The sequence below is a fragment of the Notamacropus eugenii genome, chromosome 3, assembly GCF_028372415.1.
Source record: "Notamacropus eugenii isolate mMacEug1 chromosome 3, mMacEug1.pri_v2, whole genome shotgun sequence".
Classification (NCBI taxonomy): domain Eukaryota; kingdom Metazoa; phylum Chordata; class Mammalia; order Diprotodontia; family Macropodidae; genus Notamacropus; species Notamacropus eugenii.
This window is the reverse complement of record NC_092874.1, coordinates 221,626,753-221,651,094: the sequence shown is the minus strand read 5'-3', so window position 1 is coordinate 221,651,094 and position 24,342 is coordinate 221,626,753. Positions and strand designations below refer to the sequence as shown.

Genomic DNA, 24,342 nt, shown 5'->3' with positions numbered 1-24,342 from the left:
GATGTGGTGTTAGGGGCCATACCCCTAGATTTCTTGGAGCACAAACATCTTTCTGCTCGCTATGGATGGTAGACTCCAAATGGTGCCTTGGACTGGCCATAGGATTTGAGATGCCAAGTAGCACATATTAGGTTGGTCCATGATGCAATTCTCCCCCCTGCTGGCTTTCGAGGGCATAGCATCCATTGAGTCTATAGGTCTCATTCTAGATTTACTGACCAAACCCTCTCTTCCTCTCCCCTGCCACCCCGCCTTAACCATTTAAAGACAGGAGTCTGTAGCCATGTTATAAATATTATCATTATTAATCATTAAAAAAAAACACTGAGTTCCCAGGTTGGAGAGAGGAAGAGGTAGCGCCATTGGGCCAGGGTAGGAGGGGTAAAGGGTAGAGAGCTACTTTGAATGGCCTAGAATGTCTCCCTCTTCCCTGCCCCCTTCCCAACTGGCTCAGTGCCCATTGGCAGACTGCAATTCTCTCATACAATGACCCTTCCTAGGGAAAGAGGTAATGACAAATAGTAGTGGCACAACTCCCCCCTGCCATACCTCCTCACTCTCACATTGGCGCTGCCTAACCCCATCAGGCCTGGATAAGGGAGTAGGGGTGATGTCAGGGACTATACTGGATGTCCAAGATGATAAGGGAGGGGGGCCTCTGAAGAGCAGCTGGAGCAACCTTATAGTGCTGATGTTGGCCTTTGGAGGGGTTTTGCCAAACAGGGACAGGGTGCTTTAGGGGCAATGGGCATTGACCAGACTGAGGAAGGAGTCCTGGGCTGGGGAGCTTGGCTAACAAGGGTGGTACTAGGAACACAGACTTTTCACACAGTCCCACAAGGGGAGAGTGAGTGTCAGGGTCACTGCTGATCATCCAGCTGCTGCAGAAGTGTCCGGCGGCGCCGTTCCAGTTCCCCTTCACTCAGCTCACTCTCTGATGTGTCCCAGCCTGTCTGTAAGGGCAAAGGCACTGACTGACTGGTGATCCTAGGCTGTTAGGGTACAAGTTGACCACAAGCAGAGAAAGCACTGCATGGTACGATGGCAAAAATGCAGAGAGCCCTGCTGGGGGATCCCTGCCCCCCTCACCTTCTCTTTCTTAAGTCCAAGGCCAGGGGACCGATTCCGGGGCTCTGGCCTCCGGGCTTCCCTCTCTTTGTCCCGCTCTCGTTCTTTCTCTTCCATTTCCTTGCTTCCTTTCTCTTTCTCTCGCTCTATTTCACTCTCAGGGCTGTTCTGTAAGACCACACCACATGAACTGCTCAGTTCCTAGTGAAGGGCAGGAATGAAGGGAAGCCAGAGGCTCAAAGAGAAGATACAGAAACTGAGTCTAGGGCAGGAAGGGGAGGAGCCAGAGGCATAGAAGAATTACTATTGCTCCCTCGTAAATGAACTGAGACCACTGCCCCTGAGCCTGCCATACCCCTTCCCCATTTACCGACTTGTGCCTCTTCTTCTTGCCTTTCTTCTTGGGCTTCTTAGACTTCCGGAAGCCATGATCTAGATTTAGAAGAGGGTGGCTCAGTATCCCCAACCTCTCTTAGAGAAGAGAGGAAGTCTAGACACTTAATTAATCTAGCCCCAGGCCATCTCGTCCTTCTCCCTGCCTCCAAGAAGAATGTTCCTACAGCTCTTCCAGAGATGGTCCTTGGAATTCTAAGATGTCTTTAGTGATGTCTAGAACCTTCAGCCTCTCGGTCCCATTTCTCCATTTGTTTCACCCATATGCCTTCTAACTTCAGATTATCCTATGCAGTTTTTGGCCCATCCTCCCTTTCCAACCCTCAATAATAACAAACTCACATTTGTATAGTGTTTTAAGGTTTACAAAATGGTCTACCCTTGAGGGAACTAAAAAAACAGTGAGCCTTCTCCCCTGAATGAATTCCACAGCATGGAAGCCTGTCATCGATTCCCTCCTTCAACTTTCTCTTCCACTGACAAACATCTTTTTTTATTCCCCCTTTTATTTCACACAGCTATTCCTAGGGTTCTCTACTCCCCCACAGTAGGCTCTATTAAGTGACTTTGCCTGCTCCAAGAGGGGGGCGGCTGGAGGGAGAGCCCCGGCCCCCAAGAGGGCCACCCCCACTCTCAGCTGAATCGAGTGAAGATGAGGGCTCAGAGCCTGACTCAGATGGATTCCATTTTCTTCGTTTGGAGGGCCGAAGAAGGGGTGGTTGCTCATCCTCCTCAGATTCAGAGCCCTGGAGAGAGATACAGGAAGGAAAAAGCCCTCAGAAAGCCTGAAGCAGGAGAGAAGGTGGAGAAAAAGAGTATTGGTCCAACTTTCTCAACCATCCCTCTCCCACCCGCAGGGTCTTTACCTTATCTCACACACATTTTCTAATAACTTACCGAGGGTGAATGGGATCGCTTTCGATGATGTTTCTTGCCCTTTTTGCCGTGTTTTCTGCCTTTGATGTGAAAGTGCTGGCATTCACTCTGATGGAGAAGGAGGAAGAACAGAGAAGCTCTGCCTCACAATGACCTTTCAGCCTTAGGATATGTTCCCTCATTCACTTACAGCACCTACCCACCCATCTTCCTGTCTAGCTCCTTTACTCAGGTCAGGCTAGGTAAGGTCAGAAGTAGGGGCAGAACCAGAAAATCAGCGAAAGGTAACACAGAGGCAATGCTTTTCATTTCCCTCACCTGTAAGAACTCTCGGAAGAGGCGTATCCGCTCAGACTCCAGGGTGATCTGTTCAAAGGCAGAGTCGCACACAAAGCGCTCTCGGACCTTGTTGGGGGAAACAACAAAGCCAGGAATGTAGATGATAACGCAGAAATTCAAGATCTAGCAAAGCTTGGTGGAGGCAGAAACCAGCAATAAGGGGTCTGAGGACCAAATCAAACAATAGCTTTGGAGCAAGAAGGAGTGTTAGAAGTCATGTAATGTAAATTCCTGGAAAATGTGGTGTCCAGTTAGTTTCCTCACCTCCTCCCAGCCAGTGCCAGGCTCTAGGGCAGGGGCAGCTTGCCTCAGCATACTCCGAAAGGCAGCTTCCCTACGTCGAAGTCTCCGTGCTTCCTCCTTTTCCCTCTCCCGCTCTCGTGCCTCTGCTTTCTCTAGTAGCTGAAAGGATAAAAGATACCCAGTAGGGTCACTTCAGATTCCCAGCCAGGGGAAGTCTGAAGAGGCAGGCAGAAGCCTCATGAGGGGTAACAAGGTAGGGAGTGGGAAAAGGTGTAATGAGTTTAAGGCAAGGTCTCCTTTCCTATATATCACAACTCAAGAGGGGCAAACTGAGGGGCCTGGGCTCAACTCTGGGAATCTGGGCTCCTCCCACTCGCTCAAGGTACTGGGTACTACAAGCCCTGAAATGCAGCTGCCTCAAAGATGAGTATATGAGAATGGGCAATAGGAAGAGGCCTAAAAGGTATTTAATTTTGCCCCAGTCTTCCCCTGAGAAAACGACTCTTCCTCATTTCATCTTTCACATCCTAATTCACTTCAACTGTCCTCTCCTGGGCCCCCATTCTGCCCCTACCCCAACCCTGCCCCCTCACGCTGTTGAAGGTCAGCTTGATATTGCCAGCGTCCAGTGCAGCAGCCCTCTTGTCAAAGCTGATGACATGTGCAAAGTCCTCAAAGGCTGTGTTCACTTCCACACTGAAACCCCGGTCCTATGGATTAAGCAGAAGAGGCTATGATATTAAAAACTAGGCTAATATGCTAGTCCAAGGTCAGCGAAAGGCCACTGAGAAGGGCCCTCACCCCTTCAAAATACCTCCTCTGCCCAGTTCCTAAAATTCCACAATTAAGAGCTTTATTCCTTTGTCTAAAGGCTTTGTACCCCTTTAAAAAATACCCCCAAGAAGGAACCCTTAAAGCACTATTAGTTTACAGTTTATTTGAGAAGTTAGAATTGGGTCAGCTCTAACACACTCCCAGGTCCCTCTTACCTTAAGGATGTCCTTAATGATTTTCTTCTCATCATGGAATCTGGCCTTCAGATCCTCTACATAAAACTTGAAGAGATCCAGAGGGGTGGAGCCTGCAGAGGAGGCAGGGAGGGGGGAGGGGGCCCAGCTGGTGGCACCTTCCTGAGGTCTAGGGAATGAAGTTAAGGGCAGGGAAAGGGAGAGGTGATGCAGAGAACCGGTCAGGGGCCGGGAGCCGGGGAGGGAAAGCCCGGCTGCCTTACCCGGCTGGCCCAGCATGTTGGCAAAGCGGGCATCGGTGCTGACCGCTGGGTACAGCTCCATCCAGGTAGACATGGAGTGCAGCTGCCCTGTCTCGTGCAGCTCGTCCAGGAAGGTCTGAGCGGGGAAAGGCCAGTTATGGGGACAGGGACAGAGAGAGAGAGAGATGAGGAGATTGAGAGAGATAGAGACAGAGATAAGGAGAGAAAGATGGGAAAACAGAGAGAGGATACCTAGATGGTAAAATGCAGGGGGAGAAAGAGAGGGAAGGAAATCTGAAACAAACAAGGGAACAGATATAGAATCCTGTCTGAACCTCACCCCCCCCCCACCAGCTCCCTGTAAGCACATCCCCCACCTTGCCACCCCAGAGATTAGAAACAGTCCATCAAAGACTCCTGCTGCCTATAAAATGCTCCCCTTGTTCCAAGCCCATGGTCTTTGGTGCTTATGTGGTGCTCTCTACTTCTAGAGAAGCTAAAACAGCAAGAACAAAGTTGGGGGTACAGTGGGAGCCAAAGAGCAGGAAAGGGAGCACAGCAGGAAGCAGAGCCGTAGCTTGAAGGTTCCCAGGGTTCGATCTAGGGCCTATGCCCATCATGAGGCCCAGAGCTACCTGGAAGGCTTCTCGATTCTTGCGGTGCTGGCGCCTCTCCCGAAGTCGTGCTCGTTCACGCTCTTCCTCTTCCTCTCGCTCCAGTGCTCGGATATGCTCCTCAAAGCAGATCAGCGCATCCTCCTTGTCCATGTCTGCCCGCAGGGAGCAGGCTCAGCAGACATTGCAGGGAGGTAGAGGGCACCCTCTTAGAACCCAGCACCCCCAGCACTACAAGGATGCTTTCCCCACTGTCTCCCAAGGGCACCCAGGGTAGGGAAAAGTGAGACCCCAAGAGGTGGTAGTGGCAACAGGGAAGGGTCTGGTGGGAAAGGCCATTGGGATGGAGGATTTGGGGAGGAACTGTTAATACATGAAAAATAAAGTCCAGGTATTTGACCCTATAAGAGGGGCTAGAGCAAAACAGTAAGAGCAGTGACTGAAGGGGCTTCACATAAATTAGTAGGACATTTTTATGGAACTGGTTTTAATAAGGCTTTGCCACTCCAGAATGTGGTACTTCTCATATCATCAGGAGATGTGCCAAGAGCAGTTTGTATTATGTGTGGCCAATAGGGTCCATATTGTTAAGCCAAGTTAAAATTATATTCATCTGAGCTACAAAAATCATCATCATCATCATCATCATTCAATTCTTCTTGAATGTCCCAGCCTAAAGCTCTTCCTACGAGGCCACACTGGCTTCAGGGCCATAGTGAATCTCAGTGGAAGGGAGAGGGATGTCCCAAGGTGTCTTGGAAAGAATTTGGGAGCCCTAGAGTCCAGGCAAATACAGGGGAATCTCAGAGGGTCTGTGGGCACTAGGGACATGGAGGGTGCTGGGAGTCCCAGGAAGTTCAGGACATTAGGGGCTCCTGAGAAGTCCAAGATAAATATAAGAGGCTCAAGGGAAAGAGGGCCAGGTGGGTTCCAGGGGTCCCAGGAGGTCCTTGGGGAAGGGGATGGGGTATGTAGGGGTGTCCAGGCCCTGGGCTCACTCTGCAGCTGGTGGTCCTGGGCAAAGCTGGGGTTGTCCATGAGGTGCTGCTGAGCTTGGGACCAAGTAGTTTGGAAGCTGACACTGCTCATTCCATCCAGGATGCTCTTTAGAGCCTGGATATTGCGGCGACGCAGTTGTTTAGCCTGTTCCTGAGATGGTGAAAGAGGAGGGAACAGTTAGAGAATGTGTCTAGGAGACAAGAAATGGGGAACCCTAGATGGAGAGATGAAGGTCTGGGTTGGGGGCCAGGAGACAGGGATCCAGACCAACAATTTATTTTCCCAAGATGGATAGCAGGCCGTGCTTGGGACTGGAAAGGATGGAAACTAAAAAGGATTTGATGGATACCATGAGAAAAACATGGGCTGAAGACTGTCCAAAGCACACTTGTGGACTATGCAAAATATAACACAAATGAGCAGCCACTACTTCTGGGTCAAGACCTAGGGAACTGAATGAGTAACAAGAGGATTGGAATAGGACCACAAAAACTAGAATGAAAAGGTGTTGGAAGGATCTCAGCTGGTACATGTTACCTTCTCCTTCTTGGCAAGGAAGAAGAGGACATCATCATATATTTCCTTACGGTCCCGCTCAGGTACCACAGCCCAAACTTCTAGTTCCCCAAACGTCTGCTCAGCTCGCCTAAAGTTATACAGGTAGACTATGAAGTAAGATGGATAGAAGGCACTGTCCCCCTGAAACAGTACGTTGTAGATATAGTTCATTCCCTGGGAGTATCCCAGCATTCCACCCCTAGACCCTCACCGGTATCGGGTGGTAGAGGTCATACGGTCATGCTGTTCCAGAAAGTGCTGAAGGGTCTGCTTGGCCTCTTTGGCCCTCAAACGAGCCTCTTCCTTTTCTTCTTTCTCCCGCTGTGCTTTGTAGGCATTGAATGCCTGCTTTTTCTCACTTAGTTTTGGCAGAGCACTGGGATAGAGAAGACAGGGTCAGGGTAAATCAGCCCAAGCCACCTGCATTACAACTTGCAATTCAGAAAGCACTGGCAATCAGCCCAATAGTAGGTATGAAATCAACCAGCAGTAGGTATGAGCACAGCAGTGGCCATAAGGGGACGGGGACAAGGAAAGAGCTGAGGTACTGAGGATAGGGATGCCCATTCATTCAGTGGTGTCTAAATCACTGATAAGCCTTTGCCAGGTCCAGTTCCCCCTCAGTCCCCATAATCCTACTTCCCATCTTTGAATATTTCCTTTTTATCACTGTCATCTTCTGGGTGTCTCAGTCTTTTACTTTTATCCCCGTTCCCACTCATCCCAGGCTAATACCTTCCTGGCTTTTGCCCATCCTGATCCCTGAGGGAAACTATGATCACTGCAAGTTTCCCCAGCCCTATTGTTCCCACAGATAGGGTTTAGGGGACATCTTGGCTCCCCCTCCCCAGCCCTACCTGTAGCGGGGGTCAGTGACCACCATCTTCATGGCTTGTTCCCATGAAGCATTGGAAGGGACAGCCTGAAATTGAGCAGATGGGTGATTAAGGGTTGCAAGCTTCCACAAATTCCCCCTAGCCCTTAGCTGAGAAATCATCTCATCCATAACTGTAGTACCTTGTCCCTTAGCAATTCCTTGAATGCCTGCTTTGCCTTTTCTCGGTTGCTCCAGCTGAAGCTTGACCTCTCTGGCTCGAGCTTTGGCTCTTCCTCCTCCTGCCGCCTAGCAGCACTGGGAGCCAGATAGGATTCAGCCAAAGTGCCCTCATCATACCCCTACCCTCCAGCCTCTGGGTGTCCTGCTCCCCTCTTCCAGGGCATACCCTGGGATGCAGGTTTTGTTCTAGATCCCCAGCAGAAGCACCAGGGATGAGGATGCTGGACACACAGAAAAAGGCAGAGGATGGCCTCAAGGGACTAGATATAGCTGACTTAGATACTGGAGTGCTTCAGCCTTTACCTGCTAGTGCTTTCCTCCTGATCCAGAGGCTGGGTAGGTTCTGACAGTTCACAGTCTTCATGCCCACCTGGCTCAGGTTCGATGAGGCCCATGGGGTCTGGGGCTGGTCCAGGAGTAGCAGGAGGTGGCTCAGGCTGTGGCTGTGGCTGCTGTTTCCTGCAATGACCCCAGCAGAGAGTAGAGCAGGGGTACAAGATAGGCATGAGGTAAGGGATGGGGTGGTCCTTCTGCCATGGGCAAGACCAAGGGCTGAAAACAGACTATCCTGAAGTGATACAGGGAGCTCTCTCCACATATGTAACAAGAGGTGGGGGGCTCGTTCAATACTTCCTACCCAAGGCTCCCACCAAGCCCACTGGCCCTGAGGATAGGTGGCCTCACTCACCCTGCAGCCTCCTGTTTGACCAAAGCTGCAATTAGGGAAGAGAGTGTGGGTCAGAGCACAGAGAGGGCAGGGGCTCCTGGTGCCCCCCACACCGGAGCCCCCAACCCAGCTCCCACCCTGCCCCTCAGACCCCTCACCCTCCAGTTCATCCAGGTCCTTAGGCCGGGTCCACCGGGACTCCTTACTCTGGTTGTTGTAGTAGTAGGGTTTGCCAGTGTCTGACTTGTACTCTTTCCAGGGGCACTGAGACAACAGCAACTGTAAGAGTATGGTACAAGGGGCAAAGTGTGCATCAGGAAACCGGGGCGTTACTCTTTAAAGGACATTAAGGGAACCAGCAGAGTGGAATCATGAAGTGATGATCAAAAAGGAGGCCGGGTTCAGAGAGAAGACTTCCTACCCAATCAGTGACCACCCTGAAAGCTTGGGTCCATAATATGCATGCTCAAAGAAAAGCAGGAATATGTGTTCAGAAAGCTAAGGATAAGGAGTCATAAAGGCATGTCACACATTGGAATGGGTCAAGGCGATTAAAACACAGAAGTTGGGACAAGCATGGAGATCAGAGATGCAGAGAGGTCAGGGCTGTGGTGGCAGCCAAGGATTCAAGGATCCTTCACCTCAGCTTTGGACTTGAGGATGCTGGGCTTCTCCCATACAGACTGCTTGTCATCTGCATTGTAGTAGTAGATTCGCCCATCAGGAGCCACATGTTCACTCCACAAAACTCTCTAGGAAGCAGAGAAATTTTTTTCAGGCTCTACTCCCAATGCCCACCTCTCCCCAGTCCTTTGCTTTCAGGCTTCTGTCCTTCAATCCTTTCTGGTACACTCACCGTAGGGTCTGCTCCAGTCACAACAGCTGGAAAAGAAATTGAAAAAAATACCTAAGGCCAAGTTCCGACCCTGGCCCAATACCCCCCAGATACCTGGTCCCCCATCATCCCAACCCTACCAATGCCCACCCTGGCCCAGTCAACACCCCAAATTCCCTGGCACCCCAACAGGCATGATCCACGGCAGGTTCCAGACCACCGTCCCCCTCCCCCTAAGCCCCCAACCTCCGAGCCTGGGGGGGCCAAGCCCCCAGAAGACTCACAGCTGGCGGTGTCCACACCTGGGGCCGTCTGCCGAAGAAAGAGGGGGAAGGGTCGGCGCCAAGCCCAGTGGTCCCCAGGACCCTAGGTCCTGGGGGAAGGGGAAGCAGGCCGGGCCAGGACCCAGGTGTCTTGGCTTTTAAGTGTTTGTGCTTCTTAACCGGTTCCCTCCACCCTCAATAGCTGGAACCTTGGGATACCAGGGGCAAATCCCACAGATGCTTCTTTCTTCTCTTTCCTTGGGTGGAAATGCTTTGAACAATCAAATCCCATGTCTCATTTCCCTCACTGGCAGACACAAAACCTACTTCCTGCCCTGGCAGCTTGACTTCCCATAAGCACTGACAGGCACCAAAAGAATGAGTAGAATGCAGTTTGACAATGCCGCCTCCTTCAATGGCATTAACGTGTATCCAACTGGGTGTTTGTGAATGTGAAAAACAATGTGTATTAAGTATGTATGCACATCTTAGCGAAACAGAAGAGCAGAAGAAAATGTATGTGACTTCAGTGTGATGAGGAATTTATGGAACTAAATTTGCAGCTCAGAGGTATATATGAGGTGATTGAAAGGGAAAGTTGATGGATTAGGATGTGAATATAGAAGGTAAGAGAGGCAAAGTGAAGTGAGAGGGTGAGGGGAATTACCCCCTGCTTTGAGTCAGACCCACAAGGCTGCAGGACAAAGCTCAGATGCCTAGGGGGCCCCCCAACGCTTACCGCTGCAGTGACAGGCACCGCGGGCATCAGCATCCCTGGCATCATGGGTGGCACCATCCCTGGTATCTGAGCACAAACAAGGTAAGAACTAGCCACAGATGTCAGGGTGAACATGGACTGGGTCCCAAATGAGGGAGGGGGGCAGGGAGACAGACCATCACTTAGAACATTTGGCACAGGAAGTCTTGGTCTTTGGACTCTCAGTCCAAGCTGGCAGTTCTAATCAATCATCCAACAGTCCAAACTGCACAGTTGTATCCCACCCCTTCCCAATTCCTAAGATGCTTTTGTCTTCCCATGTTCCCTAGAGAATACCAGTGTCTGCTTTCTGTATTCTAAGAGTTATTCCCAGAAAGAGCCCCCAAAAAACCCCACAGAGAAAGTTCTGAGAGACTGGTAATGTTCAATTTCCATTAGACTCAATGTCTAATTTCCATTAGATTTAGGCCAAGCCTACATAATTTCAACTAAGGTTCATTCTGCCTTTCCCCCCATTCTCATCCCCACCCTCAAGTAAACTGTGGACCTAAGAACATGTTTCTGTAGCTCCTTAGGATGAATGGAGATGAGTATTACCTGTGTAATTGGTGGTGGCCCCCCCATTGGTGGGAGCATCGGGGGCATCATGCCAGGGGGGATGGGAGGGATGGCAGGTGGTCTCTGGTTCATGGGAGGCAGCCCCATTGGGGGGAAGGGTGGAGGGATCCCTGGAGGGGGCATCTGGAAATGAGGGGAAGGGGCACTGAGCTGAGGAGGTATTGCCCTGGACATGACCACCTGCTCCCACCTCTAGAGTCAGGTGAGGCAGGTAGGAGCCTGGATGCCAACCCCAAACTCAGAATACTTGTGGATGACACATAGTAGGTAGTACCCTCCCTTTTCTTGGCCTGAAAGGTCACCAGCAATGACTGTGACCTATAAGGGGGAACTATGAGATTAACATGAGATCTTGCTGGAGTAAAAGGCTCTAAATCATGCTCTGGGACTAAGCCTAGGATTCCAAAACCCTTACCTAATAAACACTGAAACCTCTTAGGAAGCAGGGGGAAGTAAAATGAATCTGAATGGAGAAAACTAAGTCACAGGGGTGGTCTACTTTCTAAGATTCTCTTCCCCAAACAGTCCCCCTGAGAAATGGAGAAAAGTAAGAACTGGTACCTAATCATCTGCCTACCTCCCATCTCCCTTGTCTGATTCATGACAATTCAGATGTTATGCCAAAATATAAACAAGAGAAAAGAACAGACAGGAAAGTTCAGCTCCCTTCTTTCTCCTGAACGCCCTTGGCCCTGTTCACCTTTACACCCCAACCACGTCCCCATATCGAGTACTATTTAGAATGAGGACCTCTTCACCTTTCCCTTCTCCCCAAGCTACAGTGCCTCACTTAAAAGGGAAAAGCTCACACATATTTTAGATACAGAACTTGTCACCAGTCCCATCTCCCAGAAACACACCAGGACCCTCCCCTTCTTGTCCCTGGGCCAAGGGGCAAAATGATGCTACAGAAAGACCATGCTCAGGAGGCAGCAATGGCCAGGGGAACACAGAAGGGGGCTGAAGATTGGAAGGGCCATCCACAGGGAAAGACATTAAACTTACGAAGGGTGGTGGCATCATGGGAGGCCCCGGTGGGAAAGGGGCAGGTGTTGCCAAGGGCCTGGGGCCAGAATCGGGAACCGACTGTTGAGGGAGAAAAAAATGGTCATAGGACCTAGGATAGGTACAGAGAGGGAGTTTAGCAATTAGGCAAAGAGGGGGTGAAGATGGAGGAGCATAACAATTTGGGGAGGATGGACTCCAAATCAAACATCCTTCCCTACCCCAAGCTGATCTCCAGTGATACTTTCCTCTCAAACTAGCCTCATTTCTCACAGAGCCATATTGAAAGTGCTATTCTAATACCACTTTCAAACCAAGTTTCCACCACATCAAAAGTCACAGGGGGTTAATAAACTAAGGGAACATAGCTTCAAGGCCTTGCACCCCTACCTAAGGACCTATTTATGGGAGGAGGGGGAAAGAAGTTGAGGTCAGGGGCTGACTTAGTTCCAGACAGCCCACGAAGCACCTGATACTCAAGTTCCCATTTTCATAATCTGATCACTTGGTATCAGAAAATGTTTCCTGATATCAAAATGCAGACCCTCCCACTAAATTTACTGCTTTCCTCTGACCCATTTCCTAGGGGAGCTACAGTGCCCAGACTAAAAATACCTTCACTTCAGTCTCATCCTTTAGTCTACCTTTGTCTAAAGCCTGACTTCCATTTTTCAAGATTCCTCATCACGTTGGGGCTCTGGCAAGGACCTACCAAATTGTGGAGAGACCTGAAAATTCTCCACTTTAGCCTTTCCTGTTATACTGCTATGTAATCTCTTCTGAATATACCCAGGTCCTTCTCCTTAACCCTAGCACCTGCCAATTCTTCCTTTCGAACGCTGGATCTTAGCAGTCCTCTCATAATTTAGGAGGGTGTTAGGGCACTTCTAATTAACTCAACAAGACATTCAGATGTCCTCTTTGAGGTAAGTCTTCAATACTCCTCCCCCAAGTACCCAGCCAATGGGAAATAGTGCTCTATTTTTCACTCTAGCATGCCATCTGCTCCCCTATCCCCAACTAATTCAGATGTTATGCCAGCCTTACCCCTGAAATCTAAAGTGGGAGATAAGACTAGAAAAGGAAAGCTTAGCTACCTTTATCCTGTGTCCTTGACCCAGCTTATCCCCATGTCCTAACTTTGTCCCCTTATTAAATAACTAGATTTCCTCATCACCTTTCTTCCTCCCAAAGCAACAATGGTAAGAGGAAAATCATAAACTTTAGATATAGTGCTAGTTACCAGCTCCACCCTACCCCACTTGCTATAAATACACTGGTATCCCCCTTCCTATCCATAAGGGGCAGGATGGTGTCATAGGAAGACCATACCCACGGGGCAGCAATGGCCAGGGGAACACAGAGTTGGGGGCTGCAGATGGAAGGGCTATCCGTCTGTGATAAAACAGAATCACAAAAGTCATCCATAATAGAACAGGAATCTTTTCTACCAAAAGAAGTGGTAGAAAATTCTACCAATTCCAACAAGAATCTTTTCTAATAATGGGTCATTCAACGTCCACATGAAGGTATTCAGTGACAGGAAATCGATGACTTTTGGACAGTTCCAATTGTTAGAAAGAACCCAATAACTTCCCAGCTTAAAATTGTAGTGACTAGCCTAATGCCTTCCACAAGAGACACACAGGAGTGTGGTCCTCGGAGTGAGGAAGACCTTGGTTCAAGTAATGCCTCTGATACTCATTGGCTGTGTGAACTTGGGCTAGTCACTTAAATTCTCTGTGTCCCAGGTAACTCTTTAGACTGTAAATTGAAGAGAAAGTGTTGATTTGAATTAGTAGAGGCACTTTCTCACCAAGATCTCCCTACACCAAGGAAATCATAAATACGTGTATAAATATATGTATTTCCTTTTTATATCGGATGGCAACATACATCCATGGATCTCCTATAACTCTTCAAATCCTCCCTTTGTATTATTGCTCCTTACAGCTCCATCACTTCCTTTGAAACCCCAATTAAAACTTACCTTTTCCAAGCCTTCTTTTTTCATTAATTCCACTTCATCCCCATTCCTATAATTTCTTTATAATGTGCCATTCAGCACATATTTACTTAGTACACACTATACTGTACTTTATATGTTGCTTTGTAATTGATCACTAGTAATTTTGCACGTATGTCTCTTCCAACAGAAAAATTTCTAGAACTTCTAGAAGACACAAACTCTTAGATTCTTTTAAATCCCACAAATAGGGCCTATTACAACACTCTATAGATAGGTGCTCAACAAATACTTAAGTTCTGCCCCTTCTCTGTTGGATAGCAAGTTCCTTCAGGGTCTGAACAATTCCGTCTTTGATGGAGGACCTAGAATGATATGGCCCCACTCTCCACTATCCATGGGGCTGGAGCACCAATACGGAAAATTTTCAGCTCCATTTATTTCCATCCATTTTCCATTCTTCCCTCATCATTGAGAAGAGGGCTAGGAGAAAAGGGGCAGTTACTCCTGTCCACATGGCTTCTTGCAAATAGCTCTAAGGAGAGGCAGGACTGGAGAAAGAGGGGAAAGCAATATATTTGGTGAGAAAGATGGATTACTTATAGATTTCCATTATCCAGAGACCTCATTCCAGGCTGCCAAAATGAGGACTCCCTGGGAAATAAACACAGATAAGCCTTATTAGCACTGTTGTATCCATGGTCAACATTCAATTCTCTGGACTAATGGAAGACAGCAGAGGCACATGTTAACAAAAGGAATAATTCTTAAGTATTTCCATTTGATTAAGGAATACAGTGTGAACTATATATGTACACAAACAATAAAATAACACACATACACATATGTCTAATGTGGCAACTTTGCTTTCCTAATTATCTTTCATGGCCAAGGGTATGTGGTTGCAGCAGTGCCACCCGGGGGATGGGTAATTCAGAAGAGGTGTTGAAACATAACCATTCATTAATGGGATTAGAGAGGGAAGGGGTGTGGTCTGGGTGTGTGTGGGGTGTATGTCAAATTAATCTGTTTAATGATGTGCTCACAAACACTAACCACCATCAACAGTTATCATTTTATACAAAGGATGGCAAATATATATATACATGTGTGTGTATATCTATCTGTATATATATATACACACACTTTATACAAAGGATGTGTCCTTAAGTTTTTCCTAAAACAATTTAAAAAAAAAATCAAGGCATACCTTTAAATGCACCAGGAAAAGCCATTATCTAAGTGAATTCTTTTGTAAGGTGAAGAAAAAACCCTAATTCAGCTGTTTCATAAAATTAAACTTTCAAAAGTTGTTTTCTTAGACACACTTCATAAAAACATGCACAGACATATTTATATTTGTTCAAATTATCTGAGCACACTGACTGGGCAGGGTAGTAAGAGACAGTAAAATAAATATCGTTGGTTGGGAAAAGTTATTTTGAGATCAAATATGGCATATAGTCTTGAGCAATCAAGATAAAAACTTTTGCACAGGGCATTCAACAAGCATTTGTGAAGTGCCTACTAAGAGCCAGGGGTTGACAGTTGCCTAAGGCTTGTTTTGGACACCTCCCCAAATACAGCAAATTCCAGCAAAATTTTCCATCTCACATTCTCCCAAACCATATATCCTACATGTCCCTTCTACTTTCTAATTTCTAAGTAATGTAGAAGTTACACTTATGAATGGCAACCTGATAGGAAGTTATGTTGAATCATACCAGGTGAGACAGTTATTGAGCTAGAATAAAAGATGTTAGGGTTTCCACGAAATATATCTTGGGTAAGGGTGAGGAGAAAGGACAATTGAGCAATACCCATCTCCAATAATGTGTTTATAGGAGAAGCTGTCAGGAAAGCTCTCAAAACAACAAACTCATTAAAAACCCTTTGCTAAGGCTGGGGATTCCAAAAAGAGAAGAACAGGAGAGAAAGTAAATTGATGGAGGGAACTCCAATAGAGTTGTGCCACAGATGGTACTTCTTACAACAAGACTAAATCCCCCCATACCTGCCCATCCTCTACATCTTACTTCCATAACCCCTGGGAAAAGCCAATCTTGAAATCCCAATGGATCTAAGAAGAACTCAAGAGTCTTATTCAAGTAGGTAGGTAGAGAGGTAATGAGGGCCAAACTAGAAGGTTTCCAGGTCCTTGTGGTCCTACTCTGCCATCTTTTGGGGCTGACAGTAGAAGATGGAGATTTGAGGGATTCAAAGTTTCCCAAATAAATAGCTGCTTCAAAAGGAGGCAGAATGAAGGCTGTAGGACTCCAAAGTCAACTGCACTGAGGCTCTCCACTTTGACCTATTTCCAAGTCTCTTTCCATTCTAGGCTGTTATCTCACACAGCTATCAAGGTGATCTTCCTAAAGACCAAGTCTGATCCCATTACCCCCTTCCCCCAACTTAATAAACTCCAGTGGATCCTGATCACCTCCAGGATCAAATAAAGTCTTGTTTGACTTTTAAAGCCTTTCATAACCTGGCCTTCCTACCTGCCCACTATTTTACACTTTTCCCCCTCCGTATATCTGTGATCCAGCTACCCCGGCCTCCTTGATGTTCTGTGCCTAAGACACTGCATTTTACAAGCTGAGCCTCAAGCCTGGAGTTCTCTCCCTCCTCATCTCTGCCTCCTGGCTTCCTCCAAGTCCCAGATAAAATAAGCAGTTTTTTCAGGTCTCTCTTAATAACAGTACCTTCCCCCTGAGATTATCTTCAATTGATCTGATCGACTTCTATGTATCTAGTCTGCACCTAGTAGTTCGTCCCGTTAGACTGGGGGTTCCCCGAGGCCTCTGTGTATCCCCCAGTCCAGCACAGTACCTAACACAGAGGAGACTTCCTGACTGACGCCCCCCACCTCTAAGCATCCTCTCTCCCTCTTGGGCCTCCAGTGACTCCTCAAGGCTTTGCACCCTCATCCCTCTTCCCTGGGTTGGGTCCCTTTCTCCTGGACTTCCCTGCCCCTGCTCTCTCCCATTCTCTTGACCTTTCACCCCTCCCCCAGGGAAGGTACATCAGAAAAGCGGGCAAAGACTGGGGAAGGGTGGGGGGGATCCTAAGGGGACCCCTCGCCCCTGAGGGGCTGGGAAGGGGGGAGGGGAGAAGGAAAGGGGGGAGAGGGGAGGAGTGGAGGGAGAAACGGGAGAAGAATAGAGGAGAGAGGGGGAAAGAATGGGGGAGGGGAGGGGGAAATAACCTGCGCCTCCCTGTATTTCCTCCGCTTTTGCCTCACGCACCCCCACCCCCACTTTCTCGGCCTCTCTCCCACTCTGGATGACCCCTCTTCCCCTCCCCTCCCCCCAGGCTGCCCCCACCCCTACTCTCTCTCCTCTCCTCCCTTTCCCCGGAGCCCCGCTGCCGCCCCTCCCCCGTCCCACCCCGACGTCTCCTAGTCCCCGGCCCGGCCTCTCCCCTCGGGTAGGCCGCCGGGACCTCGCCGCCCCCCGGTCGTTCTCCCCCAGCCCCCACCGCCGACCCGGGCCGCAGGGGGCGCTGTGGGACCGGCCCAACCCCCCCCAGCCCCCACCCCCGCACGGGGACGTTACCATGCCAGAGCCTCCGAGCAGCTGGGCCGGCCCGGCCCACTCGCCAGTAAAAGCCTCTCTGATTGGCCGGGCCGTGGGCAGGAGGGTGGGACCGGCGGGGGGAGCACCCTTTCAGTGCCGGAGCAGAGGCCGCTTCACCGAGTCACGCCTCCACTCCTCCCCCCTCTCCCTCTCAGCCCCGCCCCCGCCCCCGCCCAGGACTCCGGCTCGTGCGGGAAGCGCGCGAACCGAGCTCCGGAAGGACGGACTGGCCGCCGGGCCGGGGCCACGCCCACCGCCTCCGGCCGCGCAGCCGCCTGGGCGGCCCTCCGGGCCGGGCCCGGCGCGGGGCTCCTCCCTCCCTCCGCCGGTCCGGGGACGTAAGTCGTCTATTCCTTTTCCAGCCTCCAGCCTCCGCTGGAAGCCCGTCCGTGACGGGGTGCTCGGCGCCTCTCCAGACTATCCGTTCCACTTTGGGCAGTTTAAAGTTGGCACCCTGCCTGGCCCGGAGCACCCTGGATCCCGCCCCCGCAGCGCCCCCGGGAGCGAAGTCCCTGCTCGGCTTACTGCCTCCAGGCTCAGCTGGAAGCCCTTCCGGGATGGGCCCCTCGGGAGCAGAGCTGGGCCGGAGGCTGGGCGCGCCGGCTCCTGCCCCTCCAGCCACGGGAGACACGTGCGATTTGCTCCCCGAGGAGCCGGGTTTGAATTGCGGCCCCGCCTCCCGGTGTGAGAAGCGCCGGGTGCTGGGAGGCCTCAGCGGCGCCCGACGGCAGGGGGCGCCGCAGCTGTGCGCTCTGACCGCACCTGACGCCTCGGTGTGGTTACCTGGGCCACGTGGGGGCCGGCCCCTCGCCCTGGCCACCCCCAGTCTGCACCCTGGGGCCGGAGGGGAGACGGTCCGGAGGTCCCTCTGACCTTATCTGACGACGGGCCCCCATTCACGCAGTAAGTTAGTGGGGGATCGGACCCCCCGCAGTCCAGACTCCCCGGGCTAATGCTTTTGTGTTAAACCAGGGGAGTAGAGAGTCTCGGGGCACAGCGGTTGTTCTGATGTTCCTGTCCCCGGTGTCGTGCGCGTGGTGGGCACATGGATGTACGTCGAATTGAATTCCCCCAAACCACACTTGACATCTAGGCTTATCCTCCGACTTTTCCCAAAGGTCCAGAACAGGGCTCTATGTAAGTGGGTGTTTAGAATGGATAGGTTAGTGATGGCTCATGACTGTACTAGTAGCAGCTAACATTTCCACATTGCTTTCAGGTTTGCAAAGCAGTTATTTTATCCTCCCAGCAACCCTGGGTGTGGAAAAATGAGGACCTTCATTCGTTGTTGGTGGATCTGTGAGCTGATCCCACCATTTTGGAGAGAGATTTGGAATTATGCCCTAAGAGTTATTAAACTGCCTGTATACCCTTTGACTCAGTCATACCCCATCAGATTTGTTTCCCGAGAGATTAGGGAAAATGGAAAACAGCCTACATATTGTAAAATATTTATAACAGCTCTCTTTGTAGTGGCAAAGAACTGGAAATTGCAGGGATGCCTGGCAATTGGGGAATGGCTAAACAAACTGTGGTATATATATATATGTTCATGATGGAATATTACTCTGCTATAAGAAAAGATGAGCTCAGTGATTTTAGAAAAGCATCGAAAGACCTCCATACAATGATGCAAAGCTGAGAGAACACTGCATACAGTAACAGCAGGATTGTTTCAAGAACAACCAAGTTTCTGACTTGGTTTAAAATACCCAAACTAACCTCAAAAGTCCTGGGAAGGAAGATGCTGTTTGAATCCAGAAAGGAATGTTGCAGCAGTGTAGGAAATGATCAGCTGGCTGATGTAGAAAAACATGGAAAGACTTGGACTTAGGAAGGGAGATGCTATCTACCTTCAGAGAAGCAGATGGTAGGAGGAAAATAAGCATACTACAGTCATACATATATGTGTATGAGTCTATTTGTGTACATATGTCTATGTTTGTAGATATCTATATGTATCTATATATATCTCCACATTTAATTGGAGGAGGAGAGAGGGGAGGAGGGAGAGGGGAGAGGAGAAAAAAAAAAGGTACACAGCAGAGAAGAAAAGAAAACCAACAAGGAAGCAAAGAAAAGCTAGGTGTGAAAACAGTGTGTAGTATTTATTACATAGATTTTCTTGAAATGGAAATTTATGGTTTTATATTGAATCCCCTTTTATGGTCTGCTGTGTATGTGGCAATTTTTTTTTCTTTCCTCATTTTGTATTTAAGTGTAAAATTTAAAAAATTTACAAAAAAAGAAAAACCAACAACCCTGGGAAGGAGGTGCCCATTTTTTTGTTACTGTTCAATCGTGTCCAGCTCTCTGTGAAACCATTTAGGGTTTTCTTGGCAAAGATGCCAGAGTGGTTTGCCATTTCCTTCTCCAGCTCATTTTACAGATGAGGAACTGAGGCAAACAAGGTTAAATGACTTGCACAGGGTTATACAGTAAGTATCAAAGGTCAGATCTGAACTCTGGAAGGTGTCTTCCTGAATCCAGACCTGGCAGTCTACCCTCTGCACCATTTAGCTGCATTATACTCACACATATAGGCAAACTACATTGTGGCTACACAAAGTTTACTGTGAAATGAAAATGAACTTTTTTTTTAAACCAGACCTGTGATTTCATTGGCATAGGTAGCTTCTAATGAAAAACTTCTCTCCATCTACTGTGTAATTTGTAGCCTTAGTTTCCTTGTGTGTGTGTGTGGGGGAGGTGGCATTGAGAGATTAAATTACTTGCTTAGGGGTCTATAACCAATAGATGTCAGAGATTTTTCTCACTGGTAGGGCAGTTCTCTATCCAGTTATTCATCCTGCCTATGAGTTAGAAGTGTTCCCATTGCTTCCCTCCCACTTCCACTCCAGGTCCTCCTGATCACCCCTATTCTGGAAACAAAGGACTGGAGAAGAAATTGTTTGGAATCCCCTAGGAACAGCTCAACAAACAGAGAAAGATTGGGGCAGGGTGCAGAATGGGAGGGGAATTACTGTGGGGTAGGATCAGTCTCCTAGTCCAGTTTCACCAGAAGCTAGGGTTTCACCACAGCTGCCAGCCCAGCCTTGCGCCACTTCTGTTTCTGGTGACTGATCTGTCTTGTCACCGTAAAGTGTTGGCTTTGTTTCTTACCCCCCACCCCCACTGCCACCCCCCCCCAACCACCTCAGTTCTCTGGTGTCTGCCTTAACTTAACCTTCATTGTGCAGTTTCACAACACCGTAAATAGCCCCACCAAATTCTCTCAATATCTGCTTCTCTACAAGGGATAACATAAGATAGCATAAGTTCAAATAGGAAGAACTTCAGCCTGGTAAATGTTCCCAAGGGGAAGCCAATAAACAATTCAATGGGAAAGAAACTGGTTTGGGCACAGGCATTTGTACCTGCAAAATCTCAGCCATTTCTCAACTTCTCTTGATGCTTTATTCCTGTCTTGAGCTCCCTCCAGTTAATTCCCACTTTCAGTAGCCTGCTGACAGGATACCTCACCCTCCCACGGAGAAGAACTCCATGGCAGAGACTTACAGAGGTAAAACCAGTCCAAGAATGTCAGTCTCAGTCTTCTGGCCAGGATGACTGCCTATTCAAGACTTATGAAATCACAACGTTCTGTGGTGAACAGAGGATCCAAGCAAAAGGACCTTTAAGGACTATTTCCATCAATCTCTGCAGCTTCACAAAACTTCACCACTTTAAAAGTATTTTTGAGTAACATTGCTCAGGATTAGGACTCCCTTTCCCCTGCAAAGTGTTAGATAAAACACTCACAAACTTAGTCTTTGGCTTATGGAGGCCAAGGGGTAGTATGGTCAAGAGAATCAGAAGTTTTTCCCTATAATAAAAGAAAGGAGAAAACTAACTACTATGTTTAGTAGTCAGTGGTAGTACCTGGGCAAATTAGCCCCAGGTAACAAGAACGTGAGAAACTAAAAATAGCTATGCTAGGAGCTCAATTCAACAATCATTTACTAAGTTCCTACTGTGTGCAGCACCTGTGATAAACTCTGAGGGAGATACAGAGTTTGTAATCAGACATGGTCCCTACTCTTATGGAAATGATAATCCAGAAGGGGCTTTGTTATGTAAACAAATAATTACAAAATAATACCTGATAGGTACTTTGTAATAGTACAAAATAAAATTAGAGGTAAATAAAGTGAGGTGAGAAGAAAGGGAAAGGCCTAGTCCCATGGACCTCATCCTTGGTTCTCCCCAGACTCTATCTTTTTTTGTCTTCCTACTGTACTGTTTCCTCTGGAACCCCACCTCCCACCCCTACACCACTATTTCGATGCTTAGCAAACTCCTCTACATGTTGGACCTCTTTTTCTCACTCTCAGAATCCCAGATTTCCAGAGCTGAATGCAACTGGAAAGCAAATTGTACTGAGAATCTTTTTTACATATAAAAAACTTTCATAGTTAATTTTTCATCCCCACTTCCTTTTCTTAGTCTGCTTTCAGGGATTAATCACTCAATTTCCAGTGCAAGATTTTTAGAAGATATATCCAGTCCCCTAAATTTACTTTATAGGAATCTATTAACATGAATCTATATTTCATTAGAAGTTCAGTAACTTGTTTTATTTAGGTACAAAGTACAAGCTATAATCATGAAATAGTGAAGGGTTTTTTTTTTTTTTGCCATTTTATGCCTCTTCATTTTAATTTTTCCCCTCAAATATTTTGCTTTAAACAAGTTTTAAATTTCTTTCATTTTTATTATATGCTGCATTTTGTACATGTACTGTTCTGATTTGTTTTCTCTAACTCAATTCCAACAAATTATCCCATTATAATTTTTTAAAGGAATCTTCTCCATAACGTTGTTGTGTGTACATCCTTCGTTTTCTAAGAAGACCATGACATCAGAGAAATGATGATATGACTTGCACTTGACTTTGATTTGAGTGAGGAAGGGCCGTGCAAGGTCACCAGCCTCACTTTCTCCTTCTGAGCCATCTGGATCCAGTGACCAGATATTCATCAGGATGACTGGGGATGGCCCAGGATGCAATGGGAGACCTTGGCCTTTTCAGGTACTCAGAGAGAGGTAACACCCATTGAGAGAATAGACCTCTTTAAGAAGTAGTCAGGGAATGGCCCTTTTAATGAGCAAAAGAGAAAAAATAGCTAAATCACACTGGGAGGGAAGGAGAAACTGTTACTATTGATAACCACTCTAAGGCAGTCATTAAGTGGAGCTTAGGCAGGGTACTATTGTTGTCCAACCTATGGGCTTCAGAGTGCACTGGATTTAAGGTTTTGGGAATGAGAACAGAGGAAGGGAGGGAGGGAAGGAAGGGAGGAAGGAAGGACGGACGGACGGACGGACGGACGGACGGACGGACATCTAGCCAGTAAACCCCAAAGGAAGGTGAGAGGGGGACTGAATAAGTGGCTATCCAGCCTGGGCTTAATTACCTCCATTGAGGAATAATCCTCCCAGTGGAGCCTACTTTACTTTACTTTTAATTATTAGAAAAAAAAATCCTTCTATCCAGCTTAAACCTGCCTTGAATCCGTATTTGGCATAGATTTGTATGGTTCTGCCCTCTGGGTCTAGAACAATACTAAGGACTACTTTCCATATGTCAACCCTTCAATTAATTGGTAACAGCTATCCCTAAAGATTCATTTCATTCAGGCTAAAATTCTCAATTCTTTCAATGGATTCTCAGACAGCATGATCTGAAGATCAATGTTATGGGTGCCCTTTAGTTTACTGAATACTCCCAAAGTAAGATGAAGCACCTAAAACTAAACATGTTCCAGATGAGGTCTGAACAGGGCAAAGTATAACAGACAACAGGACTATCAAAGACTCCCTAGTTGTGGACACTTCTCTTGATAGTAAGCAGCTAGATGGTGCAATGGCTAGAGTTCTGGGCCTGGAGTTCTGAAGACTTGCATTCAAATCCAGCTTCAGATACTATTTGATCATAAGCAAAGCACCTAAACCTCAGTTTTCCCCATCTATAAAATGAAGAAGATAATAGCACCTACCTCTCAGGGTTATTGTGAGGATTGAAGGAGATAATCATTTATCAGTTAAGAATTCTTTAAGAGTGAGACTTCACTCTTCACAGATTGGAGTCAAAATGTTGTCACCTAAAAAAGGACTGAAATGATGTGCAGAGCATAGTTCTAGATATGCATAGAAATAATCCATTGCCCTATATTCTAATGAGTTCTAAGCTGGCTGCTACTGGTTATAGATGGATTATAGCCCTGGCCCACAATGAATACAACGTATACAGTTCAAGGATTCAGTATAGATCTGGAACAACAACAACAAAGCAGTTAAACTTATTTGGTGTCATCTGCATGATAGACCACAAGAATTCCTCCAAAGTAGGAGAAGGGACTTTTTGACTGAAATAGAACATTGCCTCTAACAGGGAAATGCATGACAGTGAATATTCTTAACTACTTTTATGATGTTTTTAATGAGTTTTGTTACATCATGGCCTTTTTCTTGTAACACAGATGAAACAACAAAATCAGTTCAGCAAAGCCAACGGATGGAGGAACCATGTTAGACTGCATATGCAATGTTAAATGCCCATAGTCTTCTACCTCTTCAATGAAGTGAGGAAAATAAAACTTCTCTTGTGGGGGAAAAAAAGAGATAAAAAAGATAAAAAGAGATTAAAAAAAATAAAGCAATTAGCACAGTGTCTGGTACATAGAAAGTACTATATAAAAGTTATTATTATTTAAAATGTTATAATTAACAATTAATATTGTTATCATTGTACTTAACACAGTGGCTTGCACATCATAAGTGCTATATAAATGCTAGCTATTATCTTAATGTGGCCTAAGATCACAGTCAATTTTTTTTTTGGTGGCTATGTCATGCTATTGATTCATATTTAGTTTGCAGATCTGTAAAAGTTCCAGATTGTTTTATTGGATGAAATGCTGTCTGGACATGTCTCCTCTAGTTGAAAAATAGGACAAAGAAAGAAAGAGAGAGAGAGAGGAAGAAAGAAAGAAAGAAACAAAGAAATAAAAAGCCTGGATGCCAGACTTCAAAAAATCACAAATGCAAATTGTTCAAATTTACTAGAATCAGAGAGCAAAGTGAAAGTAGGAGTCCATTAGTTACCTCTTGAGAAAAAAAAAGGGAAAAACTCCCAGAAATATCATAGTCAAAATCCAGAGCTTCCAGGTCAAATTAAGATGATTACAACACTGCCAGCTGTCAGAAACCAAGTCTAAAAATCAAACTACCACAGTCAAGATCATGTCTTATTTACTCTTGAGGGCGCTGACATCTTCCCAGTTACCCTCTCAGTCTCTATTGTCATTGACACCTGTCATCTATGATTCCTCA

The 24,342-nt window shown here is 47.3% G+C and overlaps 1 protein-coding gene across 17 annotated transcripts; it reads right to left on the bottom strand.

Annotated features, from left to right (window-relative positions):
* Window positions 1-282: 282 nt before the first annotated feature.
* On the bottom strand, window positions 283-17,108 carry PRPF40B (pre-mRNA processing factor 40 homolog B). 17 transcript variants are annotated; one of them, XM_072654618.1, is made up of 27 exons: window positions 16,987-17,108; window positions 12,796-12,858; window positions 11,464-11,544; window positions 10,438-10,581; window positions 9,862-9,927; window positions 9,144-9,171; window positions 8,881-8,906; window positions 8,666-8,776; window positions 8,183-8,303; window positions 8,046-8,070; window positions 7,661-7,816; window positions 7,318-7,432; window positions 7,158-7,222; window positions 6,512-6,676; window positions 6,280-6,388; window positions 5,742-5,892; window positions 4,765-4,916; window positions 4,151-4,265; window positions 3,909-4,000; window positions 3,513-3,629; window positions 2,941-3,078; window positions 2,656-2,742; window positions 2,359-2,445; window positions 2,033-2,207; window positions 1,439-1,500; window positions 1,090-1,269; window positions 283-953 (listed from the first exon to the last, which is right to left on the bottom strand). In XM_072654618.1, the coding sequence occupies exons 1-27, from the start codon at window positions 16,987-16,989 to the stop codon at window positions 861-863; spliced, it is 2,727 nt and encodes a 908-aa protein (XP_072510719.1). In that variant the 5' UTR covers window positions 16,990-17,108; the 3' UTR covers window positions 283-860. The 17 variants fall into 17 exon arrangements, with proteins under 17 accessions (XP_072510719.1, XP_072510729.1, XP_072510733.1 ...); XM_072654628.1 differs by having other exon boundaries at window positions 1,090-1,236; window positions 4,765-4,898; window positions 8,231-8,303; window positions 16,987-17,104; XM_072654632.1 differs by lacking the exon at window positions 16,987-17,108 and adding an exon at window positions 16,135-16,657.
* Between the last annotated feature and the right edge of the window lie 7,234 nt (window positions 17,109-24,342).